General features: G+C 39.8%; 1 protein-coding gene across 1 annotated transcript in view; it reads right to left on the minus strand.

The window, feature by feature from the left end:
• Positions 1 to 15,244, minus strand: part of nxph4 (neurexophilin 4) — a 34,910-nt gene extending 19,666 nt beyond the window's left edge. The window contains exon 1 of the mRNA XM_026307347.1: positions 14,856 to 15,244. Within this exon, the coding sequence (XP_026163132.1) occupies positions 14,856 to 14,909 (54 nt within the window). The 5' untranslated portion in view covers positions 14,910 to 15,244. The remainder of the gene's footprint in view (positions 1 to 14,855) is intronic.
• Positions 15,245 to 21,978: the final 6,734 nt, after the last annotated feature.

Here is a 21,978-nt window from a genome sequence, read left to right on the forward strand (position 1 = left end):
AACAGCAACTATATAATAACTATATAGGGATATCTGCGAACTAAAACATTGCTAGTAAATTTTAACTGCACTATGAGTTCAGGTATATTTATGGAATTATACCTTCCCTCAAGACCTAGTTCATTTAATCTCTTAGTGCCCGAAACTATTAAAAACTAAATGTACATTGTTGCTGAGAAATTTGACATTCTTGTGTTTTATGCTTAGGCAAATACCTTTCTCCTGACTTACTGACCTCCTTCTTAAAAATATTTTTACAAAAAATACACAACTTTCAAGCAGTGACGTAGCACAGATCCAGTACTTAAAAACAAAATATGAGACATAAAGGATTGATGTCTCTTTATTTGACAACATTCTGTCTGATCTATCAAACAAGCATGAAATTGTTTGGCAACAGAATGTAATCACACCACTGGAAATGTGAACAGAAAAGAGACACTGGGGTTTGATATCTCAATAAAGAAAAAGAATGAAATCATTAACTAAACCATTTGGCAACAGAATCTAATCTTTGCTACATGAGATGTGGTAAATGAAATCAGGACGGTGGGTTGATGTCTCTACAAAGAACATTTGTTATCACGGATGAAAATCAATTCTAACCAAAACAGAAATCATCGTGGAGGCAATGTGCATAAAGAGAGAGGTATTAAAAATGCTAACTTGTTCTGAAACACACATATTACATTAAAAAGCCTTTTGTAATCATTGTGCTATAAAAGATGGTAAGTGGAGCAGGTATCAATACAAAAATGCAAAACAACAACAACAACATGTGAGTGAGGAATGTAAATTCCTGAATTGACACAGGGGGCTTGTGGGAAGCCCTGACCTTGTGGATTAAACACACACACACACGCGAACACAAACATTTATCAGCAATGTGAATTTGTAAATCTCATTTTAATCTCTTTTTAGTGGATGTGGCAATCTCCAAATAATGCACATCCAGTTAAATAAAAATTGCTTTGCCTGATGAGATTTTGTAAGACGTGATAAACCTTGAGGCAGACAATAATGTGGCAGCAAAATTTGTGGACATATAATTTTTGATATTACCCTAAGGTTAAGTCCTCAAGTTGATCAGAAGAATGATGTTCAGCTAGTAAACTAGAGCATAAATTCTGGGTGGGTGTCAGTCTCAAAGGGAGGGCTTACTCATTCAAGGTCTACAGAGGGATTTTTGATACCAGACTACTGCACAGATACATACACAGTGGTATGTTTTTTTTTTTTTTTTTTACCTTTGTCAGTTCTATTTTACAAGGCAACAGGGTAGTCAATCTCTCTCAAATATCTTTTTAATCTCTTTCTTTCTGTCCTTGTGTGTGCACGTGTTTGATTTATGTGGCTCCGCAGGCCATCAGGACACACTGCTGGCCTCTCAATACTCTGCTGTCTGATGTAGCAAGACACGAGATCACACTGGCCTTATCTCGACAACAAGAAAACCTCCAAACACACAGAGTGACAAAGAAAAAAGATGAAGGAAATGAATACCTAAGTAACAAGAAGGGTTGGGACAACTTGGAGGAGTAGACAAAGTAGTTGTACAAGTGGTGAAGGACACAAAATTAAGTCTAAAGATGACTACAGCCAGCATGTCAGGCTGAACTAAATGTCACTACCAGTATGTCCAAGTGTTCACAATGACAACAAGTTAACATGCTGATATTTAGCAGGTATAATCTTAACCATGCCCTGTGATGGACTGGTGACCTGTCCAGTGTACCCCTGCCTTTCACCCAAAGAGAGCTGGGATAGGCTGGATGTTAACCATTGTCACTGTTTTGAATGTCTGTACAAAAATGTCTTGGCAATCTATCTGATAGCTGTTGATATTTTTGTCTGCACCAAACACTTGTGTGGGTGAAAAAAAAAAGCAATGACCAGTCTTGATTTTTTGAAGTCAAAAATCAATATCAAAGTGATCTCCAGCTTTATTGTGTTTATTAATAACGGAAGATGGAAGATATAAACTCAAGAGTGTATACACACACACACACACACACACACACACACACACACACACTCACAGTCTTAGTGTAGATTGCATGACTGAAACATACTCTAGTTTTTCAGTAAATAACTAAATTACTTGGATTCACAAGTGATTGCAACATGCAAATGAAAATGCAAAACGCAAATGAACTTTTCATTTGCACGTTTCATTCAAGCAATCACTGTTTCTTCGCCCTCCAAACTATAGTTATTGGAACTGTTGCGTTCACTCATACAACATATTTCACACATGCACTGAGAGTTTGAGGTTATACCGTTGCCAACTTCTGTAGCCAAAGTCATAAGGAGAGGAAGAAGAGTATGATCAGCATTCCCTGGTTGGCCCTTCAGGGATTACACTATTCTGCTGTTACCCTCTATGTTTATGCAGCATTACACTGTTCACGGCTGAACATACTGAGCCACAGCCCTCTGCACTGAGATGTCCAGCCTCTCACTGGGGAAACATATGTGTCAGTTTCTGTCTGTCACTTCCTACTCTCATTCTCAGTTGGTCTGTTTCTCTAGGTGCCACATTATGTCACTATCACTGACTGGTCATGTTACAACATGTAGGTTGGGGACTGGTCCAAGTGTTGCCTGAGTAGAGGATGCAACTGAGAAAAGTGAACCGAGGCTTCAGGAAACTGGTGGCTGCTGTGGCTGTCTGACTATGAGGTCGAGACACTAGCTATTTTTTTTGGGACGCAAGTGTGTGTGGTCCAGCTGTGACACAGAAAGACTGATGAGGACAGGAATACCAGGCATCATAACTTTAAAGTTTATTCCACCAACTTTCACTCATAACTGCTGGCTGTCTTCTGTTAGCTAAGCACTTCTGTTCTTAAATGAAGAAATAAAAAGAAATTAAAGTTGTTTGAAGCTAGAATGAAGTTACATTAATGCGATTTTACACTCTCACCAATAATAAACTTTTCTCACAATTGAGGTCAATATTTATTATTTTATTGCTTTATTAGCTCAACCAAAATCTCAGTCAAACAAAAACCAGTCAGTGAACTATGAGGAGTAGTTTATAGCAGATTATGGTTTACCTGCTGCTGTATGTTAAATTTCATGAGTGCCACTTGCTTTTACACACCTGGCTCAAAAGGTGGAGTAGGTCACTTACTAATCATGGGATTGGCAGTTTGATCCCCAGCTCTTCCTGTCCATATGTCAAAGCGTCCCTGTACAAGATGGTGAACCCCAGACCCGTACATTTACATGACAAACGGACAAGCCAGCACTTTGTATGGCAGCTTGCTACTTGGCAGCTTTGTGAGTGTGAATGAGAGCCAAAAGCATTGAATGCAACCATTTATTACAGTAGGCATTAAAGATTGAAATTTAAACCTGATTCACTGAGTGTATTGCCCATAGTTCAATCACCACAAATGTACTAAACAAAGTAACCAGATGGATAGTTTAGTTATATTGTGAGAGTACTTAGCCAAAGCAGAACCACTGAATCCTCATACAAAAAAATGGCAAAACAGGGCTTCCAGGATTTCTCACTGCCTTTCAAAGCATACATATTTCTCTAATTAGAAATATGAACAATTTACTTTTGCTTATGAGAACTGTGGTTCCACATATGGCCAGTCAAATTAGAACTAGCCAAAATGTAAATTCAAGATATTTTCAATCGAGTGACCTGTTACTCTAAATTGCCCATAGGAGTGAGTGTGAGTGTGTGTGGTTGTTTGTCTCTGTGTGTCTCTATGTGGCCCTGTGATGGACTGGTGACCTGTCCAGGGTGTACCCCTGCCTTCCACCCGAAAGAGAGCTGGGATAGGCTCCAGGAGATCCCTATGAGCCTGCTTAAGGAATAAGCGGGTATAGATAATGAATGGATGGATGGATGAGTGACCTGTTCTCCGATTCAGATTGTAAATCATCTGTCCATGGTTTCAGGTGGATCCAATACAATCCAGCAAGGGGATTTTCATCTACACCGCAGGCTGACAATGTCTCTAATCCAAACAAATCCATAGTGAGCCTTGTCAAACCGCAGTGAATGAACAAAATTTGTGGGCTGGTTATACAAGACTACTCACATTTTAGGAACCTCCTCGCTGACAGCGGCAGCACTTAAATAGAATTCTTACGTTCAAAATCTGTAATAACATCAAAAGAGTGGTAAAATGCATGTCAAGTTCTTTTATCACGTGCTGACAGTTAAGCTCTGCATGAGCAGCATAGAATAAAATTTGCTAGTGTGAGGGCAGTTAGAATGTGAGATGATTTTTGATGTTTTCCACTGTCCATACAGCCTTGAGTTCAGTCTGCTCTGCACTCCTCTGCTTTCTTAGCCCTGACCCAGACTCACTCCCCAGCAGCCTCCTTTGGGCCAACTTGGACCAAGTTAAAGGAGAGAAAGTCTACCCTTGCTGTGTCCACACACACACACACACCACACATTGCCTCTTGCTATCAACCATCCAACCCCCCCCCCCCCTTGCTTCTTCATCACTCGAGCTAATTAACTAAAATCTCTCAGAGATTCTATATAATTCAGCAGCAAGAACTGCCATGTCTTGATCCAGAAACACCCAGAGAGAAACATGGTGACTGGAGCCAGAAACAACCAAGGGAGGAAAAAATAAAACACAAATCTCGCCTCCACGAGCACAAGGAGCTGTAAGCTGAAACTATGAAATTCTCCTCACATAATTTTTTTTTTTTTCTTTCAGGGCTACATTTTAATCAGATACACTGGGAAAGTAGTTGTTGGCCAGGCATGGCCAGTATCAAGGCAAAGGAGCAAGGGAGATGAGGAAGTGGAAGGATCATGCACGAGGAGTGCTGGAGTGACGGATAGAGGCTCAATTGTGAAGGTTTTGACAGGCAGGTGGCAGGTGAGAGAGGTGCAAGATGAAAGCGAGCGAGCGAGAGAGATAGAGAGAGAGAGAAGCAGACAGAGAGGTGCAAGGGATCTGTGACCAAATGGTTCTGTGGAGTGCTCGATTCTCCAGTGAAATCTCATGACCACTCTGCATTACGCTCAAGTCCAGAAAACATTACACAGACAATTTTGACACGGGAAAACAATCTGCAGGAGACAAATACAACAAAAAAAAAAGCAGCTTGTACAAACATATAGCCTTTTTAATCTTAATAAAGCATAACATGTAGCTCCTGAAATCCCAAACAGACAAGAATGCAAACAAGACACCATGATTACATGTCTTCTTAAAATAAAAACAACAAATATCAAATCCTCGAGATTGTCCAGCAGTTTTCTGCAGGATCTTTTTATTTATTAACATGCTGTGCTGAGGGTCAGTGCATACTGAGGCTTACCAAAGGGGTCACCATTCTAGATGAGTTACCTATGTCATTTTTTCCTCTCAGCCTGCCTCAGTTCTCCAATAAATTCAGTGCATGTCTGAATTAATGCATTACAAGCCATGGAGGATATATTAAAAAAATGATAAAACGAATCCCTCCTCCACATTTCCATCTGTGGCAAGGTCCTCACGCTGAGCTGACCCTGAGCCTTCTCCGCTGTCTCCACCATGAGTTATGATATTTGGTGTCTCTAGGATTACACTTTAATATTTCTCCCCCAGGTATGTCACCATTAATCACAAGATGTGAAAATCTGAAGCCGTCTAAATATGTGTACTACACATATATACAAATAGAGTGAATATGTGAAAAAGAAAAAAACGCCTGCATCTGCAGTATATAGAGATAATTACAAATTGTGTATTCACACACAGACAACCTGTCATTTTCTTAACTTTCCGCAACAACTCGGTGCTCAGTTTGTGCCTGTGTTCAGTTCACATGCTTGTCTCTCGCACCAGTAAACACATGCGAACTCATCAGAATGCACACTGTTATATCAAATTGTGAAAAATATGAAGCACAGTGGGTGTTTTCTCCCAGGGGGTGCTGAGACTAGGCAACACATTGACCATGGGCAGCGACGTTATGCCATAACTAGTGGCCCCCACAGAGAGCTGAGCTACTCATCATGCATGTATGAAACAAACATGATGCCCATCATCAGGAGCCAAGTGTCCCTTCTGATGTGAACTATTTCCAAAAGCTTGACTGCTCCTCGCAGCCAGGAAAAAGAGAGCGAGAAAGAGAACGAGAGAGATTTACATGCTACTCACATCACAGAGATGACTGGGGACCCCTCAAAGTAGAGCAACACCAGTAGAGCAATCCGAAGTAGGGCTGACCACTACACACTCAGAATCATCTTCTGCTGCTTTATTTATTAAGTCATGCAAAGGAGGACAAAAACAACAAAACCCTAGTGGATATTCAGGCAAAACAAATAGTTGGCACATTATTAATATAAACACACACACACAAAAAAAAAATCACTCCAAAAAAACAGCAGCACTATTTTGATTGACAATGACTTGCAACAATCCTAGTGCCAAAATGATACCTGGGTTCAGTATAATACCAATGCGATGCTAGAGCTCTCTTCATTCATGCCAATTTTGGCGCCATTTATTGATTTTTTTTTTGCAAAAATTTAATGGCTCTTGACTGGAAAAGTGGCACCATTAGATGTTTCTCTAACTAGATCACAACTTCTAGTATTGCATAACAGTAGTAGATGGACATGTGCATTAGCCTATCTCATATTTACATTTTCCAAAACCTTTAGAAGTCAAATTTTGTTTACGTAAGGATGGAAACTCCATTATTGACAGCTTGAACTTGCTGATTCTTGGCAGGTATAATGTTTATCCTGTTCACCATCTTAGTTTAGCATGTTAACATTTCATATTTACCATTAAGTACACGGTACAGTTGAGTCTGATGGCACTGACATAAATTTTTTTAATGGTATTATATATTATAGGTATTTGGTCGTAAACCTAAGTACCAGAAACAGTTTTAATCTGATTATGGCACAAGATAAAACATTAAAGAATCACTAAAATTCCTGTAATCCACACAGAGGGGGCAGGAATCTGTAAACCACATGTAATTGCAGTTCTTCAAATAGTTGTGAAGATATGTCACTCAAACCAACCAAATGTGTTATCCCCTGTGATTTATTTACAGCCCTGCTGTTCACAGTTACTCCTACAAAGAGCATCAAGTAGCTCAGTATTTAAACCAATGAACTAAAATATTTTTGAATTAAAGTCAGCATTAAAAAAATGAAATGATGGATGGAGTTGGAGAGCTGCGCTTCTCCTGTGCTCAGTGATGGATGTCAGCCCTCTTGGCTGACAGCGTTGCAGGGCCACGACACACCCAGCACTAATGTCCCATTATCAGCTTCAGTTAAGTGTTCATTTTCTCCCCTCTGTCATCATCTCAGTGGCAATTGCTGTGTAATAAAAAAGTTCTTGTTCCTACCGTCATTCTGATGCCACTAAACAATCTCCCACTAATGCACCCCACATTCCTTAATTTTAACTCTCATTTGTGTGGTATATGTGTGCTATTGGATAATTGATTTTATCACATCTGCATTCTACACATGTACTTCTGTGTCACATATCTTTATGGCAAGGCTGTTTATAAGAAATGTTTTCAGGCGTTATTCTTTCCTTCTATCCTTTCTATTCCCTTTTTGCCTCCAAAGGAATTTTCCATAAGGCTTGGTGAATTATACACAGCACTATTGTAATAATGGTAGCCCATCCATTGAGGTAGGTGGGTATGCATTAAAATGCTATGTGAGTCTGTGTTCTGCAGTGTGGCTAGAGCTCAGTTCAAGACAGATCAGGTGTAGTTATCTTGACCTGGACCTCCATATGTGCTGTGCCTGCTCTGCCCCCGTCCTCAGGCAGAGAGGAGACACAGAGGGAGAGAAAGAGCAAAAGAGGTTAGAGAGACTTCACAGAACTTGAATCAGTATCAAGAAGAAAAATCATAGAAAAGGATAATGATGCAAAAAAACTAGGACAATGACAGCTACAGCAATCATGCCAGCCCCATCGAAATCTCCAGCAAACTCCACCATCACCATCTCCTCCTCCACCACCCAAGCTGGCAGTTACAGTACGCAGAGAGCTGTATCGAAGGCTGGATGGTGGCTCAGCTCGAGAGACAGAAGACCCTCTTGGGGCTGAGGCAGCAGCTGTCCATAGACCTTCTTTTCCAGATTATCCTGGCAGTGAAACACAGATTGCATGTGGAGCTTGTGTTCCTGCTCTCTGTCTGCTCATGTTTTCACTGTAGCTATAGAACTCATTTCCCAACAACAGGTCAGGGATATTTTGTGCTTATGTTAAAGCCTGCGCTGTGTAGTGAATGCTGAAACACTACTCCCCTTACTGCGCTTGTTTCCACTGGTCTCCAATGGATTTAAGAGTGGATCTGAATTTCTTTCAAATATATAGCAGGTCATACATTAGTTAGATGAACTGAAAAAATGGCTCTCTGTATGCCAAGCTCTATAACAGCGTGCCGCCATTATGCCGAAGACAAATATCCAGACATCGTGTTTAAAAATGTATCAATACATAAGCAGCATTTGAATGTTGCAGACTCTTGAAGAAGTAAATGTTTATTAAGGTATGTAATTAATCACTATCCAGAATCATATTATATTGTGTATATAACAGTGTAATAGGTGTACCGGTGCAACATTGTTACATTAATTTGACATGGAGGACGTATGAATTAAATGAAATGGTTTATAAAAGGAAAACACAAAGTTTAGCCTCCCTCCAAAGTCCAATAATATTGTCCTTGTACATTATTTTTTTATACAATCAGTTGAAGTGTATCTGATACAGTATGCATTTTGAAAAATGCTAACTATTAAAAGCATGCTATGGCAGCCTCATTATTATGGTTGGCAACCAAGCCCTCTTCTCTTCCCATAAACTCTCCAAAAACCTAGGAAAAATAACAGTGTAATATACTGGGCTTTTTAATTCTCATTTTTCCCACTTATTTGTTAAATGACATAGGAAACTTATAATTACACCAGTACAGGTAGTTAATCACTGAGCAGTGGAAACACAGTTTGTTTGTTGCAATACTATAAACCTCTCCCATATAAAAGACATTCTGTTTACCGTTTCAAATTAACTGAGCTTTCTGAAGCACCACAAGAGATCAGATGAGACAGGAAGGAGGTGTTTTATTCAAGTCTGATTCTGCTTCTATGATTTCCATGTTTTTTCTTTCCAACATAAAGGCTTCAACCAATTGCCAACGTTATTTGCAGTTATGTGAAAGCCTACCATCTGGCATTCACAACCCAGTCAATCCAAACCAAAGCAAGACTCTTCTGACAGCTGGAGGATAGATTGTAAAATTAAACAGGAAAATTAACTTGATTTTATACAAAAGCCTGTGTTTTCTCACTGCAAGCATCTTCCACTGTTTAGAAAGCGTTTATTTCAAAGTAAAGCTAAAACATGGCATTAATCACAGGTATCTATCTAATCAGATATCTCAAAAGACCATAAAAGCACTGTAAAAAATTTGATATAAAAACAATGGACTACATGAAATAATCAATAACATCATTAGTAGAGATGAGACTACTAGGGATAGGTTGCCAATAGAAAATAATAACTGTGCTGAGGTTACCAAGCACCATTATATCACTGTCCAGTCCAGCCAGGGTGGCAATGACAGTGAGTCAGTCAATCTACTAAATGAATAGAGAATATTCCAGCAACAGTTGACGAACCCTAAACTTTTCTTCCTACACGATCAACCAGGCCAAATTTTGTCAAAATAAAGTATGATACCTGCAAAACCGATGACACCACCTTTCCTAGAACATCCAGGGTCACTGAGTGGAGCTAATCCCAGCTGAAACTGGGTAAGATAAACCAAGATGCTAAACATGCTAAACATTATACCTGTAAAACATCAGGATGTTACCATTGTTGTTTGAGATCCATGTGTTTGCATTTAGCTCAAATTACTGCTCTGACAGTCTCATATGATGAAGACCATCTAAATTTTTAACTCTTAAAAAATCTTCAATGCAGGGATTACATTTAATTTAACAAATGCTAAATATTATCAGAAGAACACAGAAAATGGTTAGCCATATTTTTCCCTTTCCAATACACACTGTATTTTTAGTTGATCAGAACTATTACAGTACTAATTGATATTTCATATTCACACAGAGGCTCAATGTTCAACATTGTCTCAGATGAAAAGGAAAAAGCCTAAATGTGTATTTTCCATCCAGTGTAATTTCATGAGGAGCTGCTTCATTGGCTGATAAAACCGGCAGTGATTTAATATGTAAAAGACCACTGTTCATTTTAAAAAAAAAGTTGCATCTCTAATGATTGCGAAAATCACCACTGAAATTCTTTTAAATAATTATACTTTAATATTAACACAGTGACATGGCAGCAATCCTGGAATTATTTCTGACCTATTTCATCACTGAGGGTCTAAAAGGTGTAATAGCTGAAGATGATGAAAACAGCTTTGTTGTGAAACAGGACTATTTTATTAGCCATCATCCAAAATGTAGCACAGAGAGGCCTGCTTTTGACAGGGCTCAGATTGAAGGCTCAGAAGTTCTAAATTTAGGGCCCTCACCCTAAAATTAGTTCCTAAGTAGCATGTATGACTGTGAAAAAGCCACAGCCCCCATTTTCCAGCTATTTTCCTGTTTGCCCAAAGACGTGTGATGGTTGGAATGAAAATGGTGGAAGTAAGGAAGTAAATGAGGTACTGTGTCTGGCACATTTATTTTCAAGTGGCAGGGGTGAAAACTCTATTTTATCCCCCACGTATGTCTTCTCACCTTTATGTGAAGCCTGCAGTTTTTGAAAGCATTTTGAGACACGTATTTCAGAAACAAATATGAACTTGAACCTATACTCCTGCTTCACTCTTCTGCAGTTCTTCCTGCAAAACCCTTAGATTATTTACAGCTCCTTGGATAAGAATGAAGAGGTGTTGGCTCTAGAAGATGCAGTTACTTCAAACGACCCCACATGTGTATGATGTATATTGTTTCCCCTGTACTGAGCATGGCAGAAAATATATTTGAGGTACTTGTACTTTAGTATTTCAGTTTTATACTACTTTATACTCCACTACATTTCAATGTGAAATATCGTGCCTCTTAATCCACTGCATTTACTTTACAGCTAGTTGCTGATTAGAGTTTCAGACTTTACTTATGGTCAGAATATAAAATGTGACATGTTGATTAAATTGCATAAAACAATAACAGTAAAATGCTACTTACACATTAATCAATATCAGTAAAGGAAACATGTTTAGCAATAACAATCAAATAAATACTATACTGTCATATAGAAACAAACAACACTTGCATTGTAAGGAACTTTTCCTTTTTTAGATGTATTTGCTAGCAATATTTGTATAATTAGGAATTGCATGGTGGTTAGCATTGTCGCCTCACAGTGTTCTGGGTTTGAATCCTCTATGACCCTGGGGCCTTTCGTTGTGGAGTTTGGATGTGGGTTCTCTCCGGGTACATTGGCTTCCACCCAAACTCCAAAGACATGCAGATTGGGGAGAGGTTAATTGGTGATTGGATGTGAAAATATCCTTTAACTATGCATGAATAGCAGCTGAACCTCTGACCCAGGAACACCTTTAACATCCACATATCAAAAAAGCAGGTGGCTCCAGCAGGAAAATAACCAAACACCCACAATAGGCCTGTTTAGCAGTGAAAGCAGCAGCAGCTCTGCTCTGATTCTGAATATGTTCTGGGTCTGTCTTCCATCTTATCAGTAATTTTATATATAATGGGCCCTTTCCCCTTCCTCCTTGATTATATCTGGATAATCAAGACACTGTACAGCTGTAATGGGATTGTGAAGCAGTTATTACACATACCTGATTTGATCTCTTTACATGTGAAAAATAACATATAATTCAATCATCAAAAATGCAACTCTATGTTATGTTATATAGTATGTGTGCAGTCCTACAGCAGCTCAATTACCTGAAGACTGATGACAAATGGTTGTACAAAGCAGAGCCTACACATTCATAATGACGTTTTATTTTACATTAGTCTAAAATATATGACATCTTCACACATTTTAAATTAAATTTCCCTCTCCTTAAGGGTAATACAAAGCCTGGGGTGGAACAATTCACTGCACCGAGCAAGTGATGACTCATTTTTAAAGTAATGGGTTGTCAAAAATGGGGCATAGGGCTGTTGAAAGGGGAGAAAACAAATTAAATAAAAATGGATCGCTGCTTAACCTTAAGCAAACCATGTTAGAATCCATTAAAATACTGCATGAATCTGTGCCATTTTTTAGGTTAAAGAATGCTTTGATCTCTGGGAACAATTTCAGAGGAAATAGATATAGCAGTAATGTGATTGCTTCTCTCATCATGATTCAACAGATTACATATCTAATCGGTTTGTGAATAGAGAATATAATTTGTACAGATTATAAAGCGGTGGTGCCTTCTGCTTGGCGAAACTGGGCCGTTTGACAGTTCAGATGATCCACAGATCGATGGATGGACAGCGAGTGGGGGAGAAACCACCAACCACCTGGTTTAATCCACAGTGGGAAAACATCTCTGATGGCTCGGATCGTTTTTACCCACAATTGAGAATAAGTGCATAACGTGGACACGAACCCAAAGCATGGAAACGCACTCAACTGTATTTCTCAAAGACATTTTTACTGGGACATGCAGAGACTACTGAAATGCTAAGCTATGCTGAATATATGATACCCAATTTCAAAGGAAGTATATATAATGAAATTAAAGTGGCTCAGTTGCTGTAATATCCCTGGGGTATATAGTTAGTTGTTTTATGGGGGGAGATAAGAGGATTTTGTCAGGTTGAGATGCCAGCTAATGCTATTGTTCCTACTGGGAGCATAAAACAGCAAAGAAGCTTTTCACACATCTTTTCTTCTTTTGTAGTGCTGTTCCAGTAGATATTTCAAAGTAAAAGGTGGAAAGAATTATAATATTACAACACTGGACATCACATGCAGGAAAATAATTTTTTTTAAATACAAATGTATGAAACTACCCTCAGTGCTCTAATGCAGACATGTTAAATTCAGTTTTAGAAGACATTTTGAAAATATTAAGTATTATATTAACAAGTAAGTTTTGCATTTTTAAAATATTTTGAAAATATCATTGATACAATGAGACAATTATCAAAAGCTGTTCAGATGAAGGGGATCCTTTTCTTACTGTCTCTGCATCTTGCCTGGTAAAACTCTCTACATAGCTCTAAATAATGACTAAGGGTGGGCTGTGTGTGGAAATTAATTTCGAGATGTGGTTAATGTTACCCCCTCCGCTGGCTTCTATTTCACAGGTTCCTATCCTCTCTTTCCTACTCTGTTTACTCAATTTATCACCTGCCTTCACTTCTTCACTGCCTCCTTTACCTCTTCACTTCTTAATCCCTCAAGTTAACAGTGCTCCCAAAGACGGAACTTATTATATCATGTCAGCGAAATCACTGTGTAGTGTCTGAGAACAAGCAGGACTCTCCTTCTGCTTCACTCCTCGAAAAATAAATAAATAAAAAAAGATCTAACACAATTTCAAATGGCACATTACTGAAAAGCATGGCTGATATAATCTAATACGCCAAGTTGATCCTAATACTTGAACCCCAGTTGCACTCTCATGCGGAAGAGACGTAGCAGTTCCACTTTGCAACAGAAACGATTTGCATTCAATCTTCAAAGAAGGCAATGTGTTATTACCTGCCACAATACAATCTAACCCCAATCTGCCAGCAGCCAACACACAAGCTAAACATCCCCCTATCCCAATTTTCTGTGTATGTGTGTGTGTCTGTAGACACTGCTGGCTACTGTGGGCCACCAATCAAATCTGTTAGCAGTGAAGGTTCCCCACTCATCCGCCCCCTTTGCTCTTTACAGTCCTAACACTACAGTTTGTCACTTGAATCAAGTGATGTGACTCTGCTAATAAGACTGGATCTACACCTCCGAGCTGCTTTTCAAGCCTTGTAAAAATAGCAAAATTGATGGTGTTGGTTATTTTTTTTTCAAGGATATTTGAAGATAAAGTGCACTGAGTGGTCTTTAATGAACATCCCATAAGGGAAGAGGAGATGAAAGGGGAAAACGGGGACCAGGAAACAAGGAAGAAGAGGTGAGGAAGAAAAGGGGAGGATCATGGTGAAAGGTCATGTTTTTATTCTCTTTCATTTCCTGCTGAAGCCAAAGACATACAGAGTACTGATGGTTTAGTATCTCCTGGGACTGACCTTCTATTCAGTGGTTCTGTACATGCATTGTATGCTGATAACGTGTGCGGTTCTAGATAGAACATATGCATCATTACTGTCAGTCAGGAGAAAAGCGCACACAGCCAAAGATGAGTGAGTGCGCCACATAAACGCACGGACACATTTATCCACGCATGATCAGCAGCCGCAGCAGCCAAACTAGGCGTACAAACTCTGCCACAGCGATACCGAGATAATGAAACAAGCCACGGGCGTGTTTAACTTCTGAAGAAAAATGAGAGGAAGTTGCTGGGAGCCCACATAGATAAATAGATAAGACGGGATGCCTAACTGGGAGTAAATGGGAAACGCTCAGACAGCAAAAAAATAAAAAACAAAAATCTGCACTTTTGGAGATCGGCAAAAGTCGCACACGCGGGTTATTTCAAACAGATAAAAGAAAATAATGTCAGACAATGTGATTTGTGCTGTTTGTTGTCTAAACAGCACAACAACTTCAAACCAACTTTCAATGAACGATGATTTTATGGAGATTTTACAAATACAGCTGAATTCCGGTAGCCTGTATAAAAAGATCTATAAAATCACGAAGTCCTACTGAGTGTGAGCTCCATAAAAAAATTTACATCCCTGTGGTTGAGTATTAAAATGTCTCTCGGGATGATAATAAACTCACCTTCCGTAGGATCCACTGACCGAGGAGAACTATGGTCCAACCGAGAACCTGCATGTCACCTTCCTGATAGTGGACCACCCCGAAAAACTACACGTCTCCTCGACTGAACATAAAAAGACACACCGCGGAATCCAAGCAATCCCAAGTGGCAGGTGATAAGGAAAAGTGTCAGAAAACCGGGTTAAAGTTGTCTGTTTTTAAAGTCAGAGTGTTGTTTTTTTTTTCACAGGCAAACTTTGAGCGCTGGCTTCAGTTTCTCCCGTCCGCCTCATGTGGCACATCCATGGTGTTTGTTTCCGCTCATGCTCGGCATCTGCTGGAAGTTTGTACAGAGACGAAGTCAGTTTGGGAGGCAGAGGCAGGGAGTCTCATTGAGGATCACCACTGGTTCTTGTGTTTTTGGAAAGCGACTGGTTGATTTGGAGAGTCGAGATCTCTCTCTCTCTCTCTCTCTCTTTCTCTCCCTCTCACCCCTTCACTCTCCTTCCCTCCCTTTCTCCGTCCATTTGCGCGTCACGGCGCACAGCAGCTCCCGTTTCCCGATCTCAACCGCATGTAGACAGTTTGTTGGTGTTTGGATGAAGATATGAATATGCACACAGAGCATGTTATGAATCATGTGAAGTTAGCCTCGTGTCAGTTAAAGAAGGCTGTCGAAAATACGAGTTTCAACTTTCTCAAGCAAACATTGAATCCACATTGTTTTTAGACTAGAGCCTAAACGGCCACTCGATTAATCGATTATCTTCATTGACTTGTCAAATGTGAGGGTTTGTTATACTTTTCTGTTACATCTGATCATCAATTGAGTTTCTCTGATTGCTGGTTAAAAAGAGCAAGTGATCATATAATATTTTACAGTTTGCATTCATTCCAATGAAGCAGTGTGCAGATAGATAGATAGATAGATAGATAGATAGATAGACCTCATGTCAGCATTTGAATTTGGATATATCTGTCACCTATCTCCTTTAATATGTGGCTCCATCTCACCTTCTCTGTGGCGAGCAAATACACACCAGCAAATGAAAAACAATCATTGCCTTACACATAGACATGAACCTTGACTGTGCTAGTGTGTGGTGGAGGCCAACAGCACAAGCTAGCCAGACTATAAATTCCCAGAAAAACAATTTTGAAATATTAATGTTGCATGGATATATTGGGGCAGCGTTGCCCCACATTTCTCCCTGATGGCCAGTCCCAGCTGCTGCCTGCCTGATCGTGCCACCTTTAGAAAGAACTGATCTGGGTTGCATGGTGTTTGCTCAACTGTCTTGTGAGTTTGTCAGTGCGGATAACAGTGTGGCTGTCTGTCGGATGGTTAACATGTTTGTATCTATAGCGTTATATAATCCTGCCAATCAGCCATACATATCCAAGGTACTACACGTTTTATTTTTTTCTCTAAGTGAATTCAATTTCTGATTGGATGCATGTCTCCCTCTCTGCTTTTTTTTCTTTCTATAACTGTGAGCCATAGTGGAGATTTTATCTGTCCTGTGGATATGATCAACAGGGACCTGAACCCTGAGACAAGCGTCTGCAGATCCATGACACTGCTGCTCACCTGTGGCATGTCGTCATATTTCTAGTCTTGCATCGACAAGGCCAGCGCTTGGGACTGTTGGCCAAAGTGCACGTACTGACGGACTCGGTGGCAATGAAGTGAGACTAGTATGTCACAGATGGAGAGGAGTGTCTGTGTAAAATGAACTGCTCTGTGGTTATCTGTGGCTACATATATTGTATATTAGCAATCTGTTATCATTCTTTCAAAAATACAGGCTCTTTGCAATCTGTGTGTGGCTCTCATCAGTGTGAGAGCGACACAGCACTGCCTCCCTGCGAGGCAAAGGCTCACTGCACACACACGCAACATTACTACTAAACAGACTTGAACGCTTGGCACTGTGTTGTCACGAGGGACGGAATAGAGAAGTGGGAGGCTTAACAATAGCTCAGGAATCATTTTTAATGTCACCTACAGAACATCTGCAAACGCCTGATGACTAAAACGCTGACACAACTAAAGCTGGCCGACGTATTTCTAAAAGTCAAAGGACAATTTCAAGTGTGTAACCTTCTTGCTACAAGTATGGTTCAGCCTGGGCAAGTATTTACTGTACATGACCTGGCACAGTGAAATATAACATTTCCATTCTTAAATAGGAGAGTTACTGTCAAGATACATATCATTCTATATCCTAAAAATAGTTTTTATATACTACCAATTTGCAACCATGATTTTTGAGAAAAAAATACTACCTGAGTTACATTTTAGTCCATGCAATGGAGAAACATTAACAGTTCCAACTGTATTTACTGTATTTGTAGCCAATCAATGTGCCAACCACAGTGTTTCCCTCCACTTAGCCAACCACATGTCGAACACTGGTCTCTGGTGTTGAAACATCACTTTAAAGGAGACCTGGTTGGAATTAACCTGTTATTGTTTTGCCAAAGATTTTAAAACCTGAAAAATGTTATTCAGATTGAAAAGCTCTACTTAATGATTCATCTGTTATAAAAGATAAAACTGTGGCCATCAGAGCATGTTATCCTTGTAGTTTCTGTCAATCTTACAGTTGCTGTAAATCAGTTTGTTACACCCATTGCTTCATCTTCAGTAGACCATGAAACCCTGTCTATCAAACACAGTAGGTCTCAAAGAATGTGACCATTTCCTATTTTCATCACACCCCTCCATTCAATCTACTGTCTGATTTGTATGGCCACAGCATGTACTGTCCTCCTTTTCCCCTGTATTTTTCCCCCCACTGTTGAAAAGAGGTTGCTGGTGTGAGCGCAATTTCTGAGCCACATTGGAAGTGGCAGGTGAATTTTGCCCAGCTGCTCCCCTTCTCTGTTCCACTTAGCAGCGATGCTCCTGTTCCGAGTCGCTCGGCCGCCGCATGGTTATAGTAAATGAATGAACATACTCCGAGCAAGAGCAGTATGCATCTACTTTCGCAAATATCATCCTCACGTCATTATTCCTCTTTTTCCCCCCTCCAAAAGTCAGAATAAACCTTTGTCATTTCCATATCAGTTATCACTTTCATGTCTGCAAACAAGTTACAAGCATGTATCAATAAAGATAGTAGATCACAGTTGCAACTAAGTGCATCTTGAAGTCTGAACACATTTAACCACTAACCAGCACTTCACAACTGATGTTCTTTGATGGATTAAAGAAAAAAGCAGGTGCAGGAGGAGAAGGTAGTAAGAAGGATGCGAGTGTGATAGAGATGGAAGACGCAGGCAGTGGAAGCAGGATTAGAAGCAAATGAGGAAAGTAGAAAGGGGATGGGCAGGATGAATGGGTGGTGGTGGAAGAAAAAGTGGTAAAGATGTAATGAGAGGGAAGAGGAGGAGCAGAGGGTGGGGCAAAAGGAAGGGATACCTCAAGGAGATGGAAAGGGGGAAGATAAGGTAGTGAAAAAATAGAAAGCTGGGTTTATACTTGATGCAACTGGTTAACTGGATTCTTATGGGGTAAGGTTGCTGTCAAAAAAGACGTGCGTGTACTAATAAACATTCGTACATATTGGCCTAAGGTTCTGCATAAATGAATAAAACGTACACAAAAAAGTGGTTTTGTAAACTCTCATATGAGTCAAATCCTACATAAAATATGTAGTGCGCGTTCTTATGTGAGAATACGATTCCAAAAAACAAAAAAAAATAAAATCAGGTAAATAGATTATGTATCTCACATTGTGTTGTAATATAACTTTCTTACTATATTGGTAGTACTTCTTTTCCTTTCGGCTGCTCCCTTCAGGGGTCGCCACAGCGAATCATCTGCCTCCATTTAACCCTATCCTCTGTATCCTCCTCACCCACACCAACTATCCTCATGTCCTCCTTCACTACATCCAAGAACCTCCTCTTTGGTCTTCCTCTAGGCCTCCTTCCTGGCAGCTCTAACCTCAGCATCCTTTTCCCAATGTATTCACTGTCCCTCCTCTGAACATGTCCAAACCATCTCAATCTGGCTTCCCTGGCTTTTTCTCCAAAACATCTAACATGAGCTGTCCCTCTGATGTACTCATTCCTGATCCTATCCATCCTCGTCACTCCCAGAGAGAACCTCAACATCTTCAGCTCTGCTACCTCCAGCTCTTCCTCCTGTCTTTTTCTCAGTGCCACTGTCTCTAAACCAGACAACATTGCTGGTCTCACCACTGTCTTGTACACCTTTCCTTTCATTCTTGCTGACACTCTTTTGTCACACATCACACCTGACACTTTCCTCCACCCGTTCCAACCTGCTTGCACATGTCTCTTCACTTCTTTTTGGCACAGGTAACTAAAGTGCCTAAATATAACCATAGAAAACAAACTATTGCTGTAGTTCCTATCTTTGCTTCTTCAAATATGTGCTTACAATGCAATAAAGAAAAATCAAAGTACACCCACAAGCAAAACACCACTGTCCTAAACATAACCATAAAAAAGTTTAATAAAGCTTTACTTACATGCTACAAGCGGATATGGTAGTGCAGACATTTTTGCAGAAAACAAATGAAATCCTCATACTGATGAGCTGCTGAAGCATTATGTTTACTCAAAAACACAGCAGCTTTTTATAAAATACTCACATATAAATGCAATTTCTAGGAGGCTGGAATGCTACTGAATAATCACTGTTTATCTTTTTTCACTGTGACTATGAAAGTTGCAGTGAAAAGGAGATTTCCAGTGGAAATGACTTTGCTGGTAGTGTGTGTTTAAAGAAAGTGACCTCTGATCCTTATTTCAACATGCTTCATGTTGTCTTCAACAATCTCCACCATGTCAGCTCCGGCCCCTGACATCCCCCAATGCACATTATAAATCATAAATATACTAAACAGTGGGATGATTAAGTGAAACAGAGGAAGTGGAGAAGTAAAAGAGGAAGGAGGTGGCAGAAAATTGTGGACAGAAGTGGAGGTGCCTGACAAAGTCGATCTGAAATAACACTTGTTACACTACATTAACCCAGTCTCAGTGCCCAATAAAACATGCTCACATATGTCACATAAACAGTGTGTCTGTGACACTATGCACTTCTTTATATGATAATGCATCCACACTAATGCATGAGACACACTCCAGTAATGAAGCAAGATTGGATAGAATTGCAGAATTGAAAACACTCATACATACCATCCACTCAGAATACAGTGACTTATTTTCTTAATAAAGATAAAAAAAAAAAATATGTTGGGTATTATTATGAGTATTTGCAAGCATGCCTAAATGGACAGAGGAAAAATATAATTGGTCATACCTTTGACATTTTCTGAAAGGTGGAATTTTTAATGCTAAAAATAGAAGGCTGCTCAGTCATTGCAAATATGACAGCAAAGAGTCTGAGGAAAAAAAAATCAGAATGAATGACAGATTCCTCTGGTACATACACAATTACACTGCTCAGTCACGCATATACACTGATAGATACACACACACACACACACCTGCAAACACGCATACATTGAAGCGCAGATTCTGGGGAGTCTAACTCTGGGGTTAAAGAACACAATGACGAGAGGTCACCTGGCAGTAATGGAGCCTTTTGTGTGTGGAAATAGTAATTTCCCTGTGTAGTTTCGAGGTATCACAGCAGAGATATGAAACCCTGTCATTTTGTTTTCCTTTCTATCGATTTTAGAAAGGAGAATGTGTGGAAGGGGGAGAGGGTGTGAGAAGCAGAGGAGAAGAGCATGAGCAGTATGCCTGTTGCAAATGTTAGGACTATGGCATTGTCATTCAAATGTTTTGTTGCAGGAAGGGAATTTGAGAGGAGAATGGGAGATGAGCGCTAATAGGGAGCAAGGGGAGAAGTGGAATAATTGGATTTGATTACATCTGTCTGTCAGAACCGGACGGTACATATGCAGCTGGAATTATTTTGACAGTGTCACAATGTAGATGACTCTTTGTGAAGTTGGTCCAATGTGAAGAACTTTTGGAATGAGAATTGTCTCAAGTGAGCGTTTTAGCCCCACTAGCAGAGCAGCTCTAGGGCAACGTCAGCAACTATTGGTTCAATTAATCAGTAGATTTAGCAGTAAATATGATATCTGCTATCAGATATCTAATATGACACATATTAGCATTATCATTGTGAGCATTGTAAAGCATTGTAAAGCATTGTAAAGCATGGCTGCAGACTCTTTGCTGGCATTCACAATGTTTGGACGTCTGTTTCAGGTACACGCATGATATGTAAGAAAATTCAGTTTCCAGTCTGAGTAAATGGGCCATGATTTTAAATGTTTATTAAGAAGCAAAACACTGCACAATGATTTGTAATACTCTCAGAAAAGGTTCAACTTTTTATTTATTTTTTTAAAACCAGACAACCTTTCATTTATTTGCCACAACCCTGTGGCAGCCCCACTGCAGCATGAGTAAATGAGAGGGCTGGATGTTTGCACACAGAACAAAAGCTATCTCAACGTGGCCTTTGCCTTATTGAATTGAGATACTAAGAAATGTTTTTACATCTAGCTGTGGCTACACCTCAAGGGCAGAGATACACCAGGCCATCTGGAACACATTGCAAAGACTACAGCCAACAAGCATGTATTTTCTGTGACTGCATGAGAGGAAACAACTCTCCATACCGGCACCATTCAAAAAGTGAAAGTGGAAGACAATCGTCGTGGTCTCTCTCACTGATGGGATACACTGCCAATTCCACATGCTGGGCAAAAAGCCATCAACAGGAGGGCAACTAGTGCCAATGGTGTGGGACACACATCAACAACTAGGGGAACATGAGCTTACAAATGACCCTCTATGTAGGGCTGACAGCCCATGGTTTGGTGTGCCTAAGACAGAAAGGTCTGCAGTAAAATTTGTTTTTTAATTATTTTATTTACCACTGATAGAGACTTTATTAATGGGCTTAGGATGGCCAAGAGAAATGAATGCTGATCCATGGACTTGGACACAGGCTAGGAACTGATCAGTTCCAACCTTGAGGCACGGGTTGAGTGTATCTAATATTAAAAGACTCTAAACAATGTGACCACTGTGTCACCTCATTCGAAGGCTGAATTTAAAGGCCAAATGCATCACAGCGTTGAGACAAGACTGTCCAATTTTGAAGGCTTCTTTAAATGCA

The sequence above is a fragment of the Mastacembelus armatus genome, chromosome 5 (assembly GCF_900324485.2).
Source record: "Mastacembelus armatus chromosome 5, fMasArm1.2, whole genome shotgun sequence".
NCBI lineage: Eukaryota > Metazoa > Chordata > Actinopteri > Synbranchiformes > Mastacembelidae > Mastacembelus > Mastacembelus armatus.